This window comes from Ahaetulla prasina, chromosome 16, assembly GCF_028640845.1.
Source record: "Ahaetulla prasina isolate Xishuangbanna chromosome 16, ASM2864084v1, whole genome shotgun sequence".
NCBI classification, from domain to species: Eukaryota; Metazoa; Chordata; class Lepidosauria; order Squamata; family Colubridae; genus Ahaetulla; species Ahaetulla prasina.
The window spans coordinates 10,926,230-10,934,880 of record NC_080554.1 but is presented as its reverse complement, the minus strand read 5'-3'; the positions used below and the strand labels follow the sequence as shown (position 1 = coordinate 10,934,880).

Sequence of the window (8,651 nt, the reverse complement as noted above, 5' to 3'; positions counted from 1 at the left end):
TGCTCTCTACATGGGGCTCCCCTTGAAGAGCACCAGGAGGCTCCAACTGGTCCAGAACGCGGCTGCGCAGGTAATAGAAGGGGCACCGCGATGTTCCCATATAACACCTCTCCTGCGCAGCCTGCACTGGTTGCCGGTGGTCTTCCGGGTGCAATTCAAGGTGTTGGTTACCACCTTTAAAGCGCTCCATGGCACAGGACCGGGTTACTTACGGGACCGCCTACTGCCACCTATAGCCTCCCATCGGCCTGTGCGCTCCCATAGGGAGGGCCTCCTCAGGGTGCCGTCAGCCAAACAATGTAGACTGGCGGCCCACAGGGGGAGGGCCTTCTCTGTGGGGGCTCCTGCCCTTTGGAATGAGTTACCTCCGGGGTTGCGTCAACTCCCCAACCTCTGGACTTTTAAACGCGAGCTCAAGACTTTTTAATTCCACCGTGCGGGGCTAGCCTGATGAAATTTTTAAGTGGGGGTTTTATGATGGTTTTATCCTAGTTTTAATTCTATTAGGCCATTTTATAATCAGTTTTTAATCAGTTTTTAATTTTTGTCTATGTTTATGTTGTTTTATTTGGCTGAGTCCTTCGGGAGAAGGGCGGTATAAAAATTGAATAAATAAATAAATAAATAAGAATTATTGTCATTCCCAGTCTGACAGGCTTCTCAAACAGTCTTTCAGGGGAGTGTTTACAAACACCCACCTTATCTCCCTTGGAATGCTGCCAGAGAACTAATTGCCACATGCAGGGCAAGACCAAACTTAGCACAGAGTCAAACAGTGCTTTTCCAGAGCTTTTACCGACCAGATTAACTCATGCCCTGTTTGCTTCTTTTATGTCTTATGGGCCAATCATCTCCAAGCCTTACTCCCAAGTCGACCCCGTTTCCTTAATTGTTCCTGTCTCCTGGCAGCTCTGCGCATGCGCACACTGGGAACAGGCTCATGCTGTTCTTCTGCCTCGCTGATGTCAGACTCCGGAAGGAGCAAAGAACTACCAGATGACCTTCGGGTGGGGGTCGAGTGGGGGAACCAGAGGAGGGGCAGAGGAAGAGCAGAGCAGACACACACACTCATTCCGCCCCCTCAGCACTCTCCCCTCCTGGGGCACTTTCCTGGGAGCTTCCCCTCCATTTCCCCACCGCACATCATCATCCTCAATCAGGTTTTGTTTTAAAGTGGATCAGAAAGAAATGACTTTTTGAACCCGGGATCAATGGATGATTCATGAAATGAGATGACAAATGGAGCCTGCAAATTATTTCGGTTTGTGAATTGGATTACCAGCAAGTGTGGCTTCACAAATTCACACATTCACAAATAATCTGAATTGCATTTAATGCAATTCACATTATTCCGAAAAATGCATTACGGCCTATGATAGAATTGTCTTTTGTGCAAAGGAGTTGGGGTTTTTTGTTTTAAAAAAAGAATTGTAAAAGCATGCCCACAAATAAAAATTAAAAACTAAGATATTTCAAGAGGGGAAAAAAAAGTTTTTATCATAGTATCTTTTCACATTTTAAAAAAGCCACACGTCAATTCGGGATTTTTTAAAACTTTTCAAGGCAAATCTTGTGGTTTCACACATAAATACGAAAAATCAAAAATACGGTGACTCCGTTAGTTGATTCCTTGCACCCCCCACCCACCCAACAAAGAACAAAAATGTGATAGAAGCACAGAAACACCGTGTTTTACATTTTGCAAAGCAAAATAGTTTCTCTAAGTCAGTCGAGGAAAAAAAATATATGAAAGAATTGAAATCTCCTGGTTAATCAGAGTAAAAGTTAAGATATTATCCTGAACATTTGCAATTTCGCCCCGCCTGCCCATTTGGAGAAAAACTGATTAAGAGTGATATTTTAACAAACAAAATAACCCTTGCTTTTTACGTGAAAGAAAATATTCGTGGCTCTGTAAATGCAGGCCCTAGTTAACGCTTACAAAATAGTGGGGAGATTAAGAACTGTGCCATTAAATCAGGATATTTAACATACTTCTCTTGTGAAACTGCGGCACCAAATGTGTCATTACAGTATCGCTCGTCGAAATAAAAGTTGGGATGAGGGGTGGGAAGAAACTGTGTTTTTTCGCACGCAACACACAGGCGGTCCGAGGGGGTGGGGAGACGACAAAATCCCACACAATTGCTAACACGCTAGCCAGCAAGTAGACTTCCCATTGGTTTCGTTATCCTACCACATGATCTTTGGAAACCTGGGAGGGATCAGGGAACAAAAGCAATTTCCCAAAACATCAATATAAAACTTTCCAGAAAAAAAGATTAAAAAGTTGATTAAAAAAACCACGCAGGGTACCGCCCACGATGGAAGCTGGGTAAAGGCACTAGGAGTCTTGGCAGGAGGCGGTTTGGGTCCCCCTGGACAAGGCGCCTCCCTCGTTCCAACAGTCGGAGCTGAATTGCGAGAGAGGCAGTTTCCAGAATCGGATTATGGCTTTGTAAGTTGGTCATGCGCCCCCTCCCTCCCTCCCTCCCACCCATCCTGGTGCAAGGAACGATGGGGGGGGGGGCAGAGAGCACCAAGGGTTGGGCTAAAGAGGAGACTGGGGACGAATGGGAGAACTGGACAAGATGCTGTCTCCGAAGACGTTGGCGTACGAAGACTTCAGGAACCGCACGTAGTTCTGCATGCTGCGGTTGGTGCTTTCCGACTGCTCGAGGCGATCTTTCAGGTCTTGGAGGTGGCTCTGGAAGCGGCGCTCGCCCTGAGTGAGGGAAAAAGATATGGTCACGTGAACCCCTTGCGTCCTTTCCTTCGTTTGAAAAATGGGAGAGCCCAAAGCCATTTCTCTCGCTTTTTCTGATGAAAGAATTCACCGAGACATCCTTTGGATGGACGCGCGAGGATAGGGATGGCGAAGCTTTTTTTGGCACCGAGGGACCAAACCGGAATGTGCATGTGCGCCTGCTGGAAACCCAAAGACCAGCTGGCTGGCACACACATGCCTGTTTTTTGGGTGTTCTTGGCCGTTTTCAGGCCATTTCTTGGACAATTTCAGGCTAGTTTTTAAGCCAGTTTTGGCCAGAAAACGCCTGAAAAACAGTCTGTTTTTTGGCCAGTTTTCGGGTTGTTTTCAGGCCAAAAAATAAAAAACAGCCTAAACCCAAAAAACGGCCTGAAAACTGCCTATTTTGGGGCCGGTTTTCAGGTAGTTTCCAGGCTGTTTCCAGGCCAAAAAACGAAGAACAGCCTGAACCCAAAAAACGGCCTGAAAACAGCCTGAAAACTGCCTTTTTTTGGGGTGGTTTTCAGGTCGTTTCCAAGCCGTTTTCAGGCCAAAAAACAAAATACAACCTGAACCCGAAAAGCAGCTTGAAAACAGCCTGTTTTTTTGCTCAGTTTTCAGGTCGTTTCCAGACCGTTTCCAGGAAAAGAAAAAAGAAAAACAGCCTGAACCCAAAAAACAGCCTGAACCTGAAAAATGGCCTGAAAAGAGCCCAAAAACTACTTTTTTGCCCAGTTATCGGTTCGTTTCCAGGCCAAAAAACGAAAAACAGTCTGAACCCGAAAAGCCAGCTTTGCTGGCTGAGGAATTCTGGGAGTTGAAATCCACAAGTCTTAAAGTTGCCAAGGTTGGAGACCCCTGGTCTAGGACTTTGAAAGCCTTCTGCTCTGCGATGAGCTGAGCTACAATCCCCACACAACCCCTTTGGCTTTGGTCATCTTCATCATCTTCTTTCAAAGACCCCGTTCATCTCTTGCGGGGTGGAGTTTTAGGCAACGGAATGGAGCTAGCAGAGCGTTTACTGGCCGGATGCCTTTCTTGTTGCCAATGCGGAGTTTTGTTCAGCAGATATATATTCTCTTTGTGCCCAGAGAGAGAAATATCTGCCTCTACCTAGGATCGAACTCACAGCCTCCTGATTGTGAGGCGAGAGCTCCACCACTAGGCCACCGCACCACTCAAGGGGAGAACATCTTGAAGACCTCAAACTGCTTCCTCCCTGCTCCAAGATAAAGAATCAGCATTTGTACATGCCCAACAGGAGGCCACCACTGGACCTATGTGTGTCTTCCCCACATAAAAACAGCCAGGCTAGGCCTCCTAACATAGAGGTCTATTGTTGTAGGCTCCTTACATCATCTTTACTGCGTTGTAGCTGGTTCAGTTCCGTCTTTGTCTTGCTCAGCTGGGTTTCCAGATCCAGCATCTTTGCCTGGGCGGTCCTCTCTCTTACTGCCGCACGATCCCTTGTTTGCTCCAACTGAAGGCAGAAAGAGAGCAATTAGGGTAAGCGAGGGTCAATCCATCTCCCATTTCAGGAAAGAGGGCTGTCTGGTCCCTTTTTCCATCTTCAAATGAGGATCCTTGTTTAGTTGTGATCTCTCAAAGGCCAACGTTACCATCAAAAGGTGTTGGAAGGAAGATGCGATGGAGTTATCACCACAATCTTCTCCTTGTTAAAGTCTTCCTCAACTGACTCTTCCAATGACTTGGGAGAAGACCCAGCTATCCCACCCAATGCCCAAGGAGGGACCAACCTGCTTCTTGGCATCATCAAAGGCCATCTCCAGCTGGCGTGCCAAGGAGCCACACTCCCTGGTCTTCTCCTCTAGCCGGAGCTGGGCCTGGTGGATGGACTCTTCCCTTTTCGCGATGATCTGGAGAAATTCTACGTTCTGCCCACTTGTGGCTTCAAGTTTCCTAAAGTGTAACCACACGTGATTTACGGGCAGCTGGGGCCTTTCGAAATAAAGAGCTCCGACATGATTATCAGTAGACGAGCGATACGTTTTCTTTTACGGACTAAACCAGGGGGTCTCCAAACCTGGCCCCTTTAAAAGACTTGTGGACTTCTAGTCCCAGAATTCCTCAGTCAAGCATGGAGGCTGAGGAATTCTGGGAGTTGTAGCCCAGAAGTCTTTAAAGTTGCTGAGTTTGGAGAGCCCTGAATTAAACCAAAGAGATGGTTTTGATGGATTATTAGGACATTTGATTTCTGATCCCAATAATTACCGTATTTTTCAGAGTATAAGACGCACCTTAGTTTTTGGGGAGGAAAAAAAAATCTGCCTCTGCCTACCAGCATCCATCGGTATTCATCTGGCTAGCGTCCTGTCAGTGTGTGAGAAGAGTTGAGGGCTGTTTGGAAACTGAAACAGTATTTGTTGTGTGAGCAACAAGGAGACAGCAAGGAGCCTGGGCGTGGCTTAGCTCAACTGTTCTGTACTAAAGCTTCTGAAACTGAAACTCCTCTCCTCTGCTTGTGTTTTACTTGTATTTACTACCACGTTGGAAAACCTGCTTTTGGTATTGTATATTTACTTCACATGTTGTATTATATATAAAGAGAAATTACTGAATCCTGCTGAATCAGTTACTTGTGTGCGCTTTCTGGATATGATTGCTGCTGCAAACTCTTGACACGTCCTTGCAGCAAATAGCAAAGAGCCAGGTCAGCTTCAACCCATTATTGCAGCCTGATCCAGCACAAGCAGCTGATTGGCGGGTGGATCGGCCTTCCGGAATACCCCCAATCAGCTGTTCCAGGCTGCAAGGATTGCCACAGACCATCGCCGCCTCTGTGCCTCATAGTTTTGGCTACGTTTGGTGTATGAGACACACCCAAATTTCTATCCTCTTTTATACTTATACTCCGTCTTATAATTTAACGTATACGTCTTATACTCCGAAAGATACGGTAAACCGATTAAAGACACCAAATGCTGTTAGAGGAGCACGTTTGTCAAGAACATAGAATTTTCTAAGAAATGCCAGTTACACCAACATTGTGACGTCTTCCTCCACCCTGGAGTATCACCCCACCCTTCCTAACCTCTCCATCTCCTCCAACTTGAGAGTCAGCTGCTTATTCTCTTCCTGGGCTGACTGATACTTTTCTCTTGTCAATTCCATCTTGTCCCCCTGAAGCTCAATCTAAAAAGAAAGGATTTAAAAGAAAATGGGAGGGGGGGGGGGAAAGAAGACAACACAGAGAATTTAGGGAACGGATGCTGCTTCTTGTCCCTCTATTGAGGTCAACTTGCTCTTGGAAACAGAAAGCGGTCAAGGCAATAAAACCAGCTTGAGTGCAAACGGGCAGGAAAAGATAGCAGCTTTTATAGAAATATAGCCAATGGGAGTTGAGTGCTGGGATCTGTTTCAGGGCAGGCAAATTTCTGGCATGCATGGAATAGAAAGCTGCAGCAGCTTTTGATCATGATAATGTTTATCCCACCTTTAAACAACCACAGATAAGTTTCTTTGAATAGTGGTGGCTATCTGAAGGTTTACAAAACAGGAATATATATATAAAACTCCTTTCTACGACCCTGTAATCCCTTAATTCAGGGTAAAGTCGGGGCGAATGGATGGAGCTGAGCGTTTACTGGCCAGATGCCCTTCCTGACGCCACGGGGAGTTCACAGCAGATGTGTTTTTTTTTTCTTTGCGCCCTAGAAGAGAGAAAGATCTGCCGCTACCTAGGATTGAACTCTCAACCTTCTGAGTAGGAGGCGAGCATCTTCACCATGCGCATTAAAAAAAACAACCCCTCCACCGTTTTTGGTGGCCTTTTCAGACGCTAGTTTGATCTGGCGCGATAAATCTGGCTTCTCCTCGGCTCCCCCCGGGATCTGTCAGCTACCTGCAAGCAAAGCGAAGCACATAGATGGAGACATTTCGACACTCGGCCCAGGAAGACAAACAGAGAGGGATAGACGGCCCGAAGAGCCAATTCTACACAGCTTAGAAGGAGACAGCACAACACAAATGAAAGACAGGCATGCGATGGGTCTGTTTATTCTGCCGTGCAGCTGTTTTAATCATTTCAAAAAGAGACAAGAGACAAAGATTGCACCTTCCTGATGCTTAGAAGCTCATTTTGGTCCCCGGCTGGAGGTTCGCGTGGGCGCCTTCTGCCAATCCCTTACCCGCTGACGGAGGTCTGTAATCATGGCAGACAGATCCATATTTTTCTTCTCATAACTCTTAAGCTGCTCCTGACACTCAGCCAGCTTGGTCTCGGTCATCTTTAAGATCTCAGGAAGTTTTTCCAGCTCGGCCACTTGGCTCTGGAACTGCTTGCGAGCCTGTGGGCAGAAGGAAGAACGGCGGGAGTGAAGAGTTGGTCCCTTCAGGAGACCATCTAACTGCTCAGCCCTCTGGATGTTGGGGGACCCCCTCTCCTAACCCCAATGGGTATTACACTCCACTGTCTTCTGGAGGGCCGTCTCTCATCTAGCACATTAACTACATACAGAAGTGGCCAAAATTGTGGAAACCTTTTGGGAAAAGTGTATTTTTGAGGTTTGATGGCTAATGACACCACTTTTTTTGGAGTTTCAAGATAATCCTATTCCACTGCTGGAATGGCCTGAGAATAGCCCAGACCTTCACCCAATTGCAAATCTATGGAACCGACTAAAAAAACTTGTTAGCCGGAAGCGACCCAGCAATAAACCCCAGTTTAATAGAAGCCATCATTCAATCTTGGTTTCACATGATAACAGTTGCAGAACTCAAAGACTTGGTTCGCTCCATGGGAAGACGTTGTAAGGCCGCCATTCATGCTAAAGGTTACCCGACTGAGTATTAACTGACATGGTGATCATTTTTGTATATCTCGTTTTTTCTATGTTGATCATTTTTGTCTATCTCGTTTCTTCTCCGTGTTTCCCTTTTCTTCTTTATCCTGTAACTGCTATTCTAATAGCAAATCCTTCATAAAAGTGATTGCATGACATTCTTGATTCGATTATCTTTCCATTGATATATAATTTTATGGTACTGCTCCAAAAAAAAAAAAGTGGTGCCATTAGCTAGTTTTAGAAAATACAACTTTTCTCAAAAGTTTTCCACAATTTTGGCCACTACTGTAATGTGCTAACTGTCCGTGGCTGTGTCCAGCCTAGGATGATGGGAAGAAAGCTGAAATGAATTTGAGAAGCCACTCATTCCGAGACGGGATGGACAATTTTTATGCACGATCCTCCCCCCCGAGCTACAGCAATGCCCCAGTCCAAATTGTTATTTGTCTTTTTTTTTTTTTTTAAAGCGGCAATTAGAAGTGAATTCGAGCCAGCAGCTCTAATTCAGGCAGAATTTTTTTCTCTTCAAAAGGGAATGAATGCAATGCAGGCTCCCCGTTCAGCCCTTTACAAAAAAAAAAGAGAGGGACTGAACAGGCCTTGGAAAGCTTCAAGAAAAGAAACCGGGCACTTGCATTTTCAATCTCCTTGGCCATTTCTTCTTTCAGGGCTTTGTTCTCTTTGTCGCAGAGTTCCAGTTTCACTGTCACCTCATCGGCTTCCATTCGGGTTTTCACCACCTGGTATAAAAGAAATAAGAGTTAAAAACGAAGGGGGGGGGGGAAATAGATAATCCGGAAACCTCCAAGATAAATTTGGTCAAAGCTGTAACACTTGCTTATTGCAGCATCAACTGGGGTTTAGATAAAGTCAACTTGGAGCCCTCAGGGTGCATCCAACTATAAATCCCATAAATTCACGGCATGGTAGTGGAGGGGCAGACAGGATGATGGGCACGACAATCCACCATTTCCAGAAGCAAAATAATGGCTTACGCCTTTTCTTAAACCTAACCCTAACCTTTAAAAACCTTTTGTGGAGTCAGCAACCTGTGGCTCTGGAGCCGCATGCAGCTCCTTCGTCCCTCTGCTGCGGCTCCC

General features: G+C 45.9%; 1 protein-coding gene across 4 annotated transcripts in view; it reads right to left on the bottom strand.

Annotated features, from left to right (window-relative positions):
- Nucleotides 1–1,470: 1,470 nt before the first annotated feature.
- Nucleotides 1,471–8,651, bottom strand: part of ODF2 (outer dense fiber of sperm tails 2) — a 33,149-nt gene continuing 25,968 nt past the window's right edge. For all 4 annotated transcript variants that reach the window (XM_058159605.1, XM_058159602.1, XM_058159603.1 and 1 more), the window contains 6 exons: nt 8,187–8,291; nt 6,895–7,053; nt 5,799–5,899; nt 4,504–4,666; nt 4,101–4,226; nt 1,471–2,725 (listed from right to left, as the gene is read on the bottom strand). In XM_058159605.1, the coding sequence (XP_058015588.1) occupies nt 2,552–2,725; nt 4,101–4,226; nt 4,504–4,666; nt 5,799–5,899; nt 6,895–7,053; nt 8,187–8,291 (828 nt within the window). In that variant the 3' untranslated portion in view covers nt 1,471–2,551. The remainder of the gene's footprint in view (nt 2,726–4,100; nt 4,227–4,503; nt 4,667–5,798; nt 5,900–6,894; nt 7,054–8,186; nt 8,292–8,651) is intronic.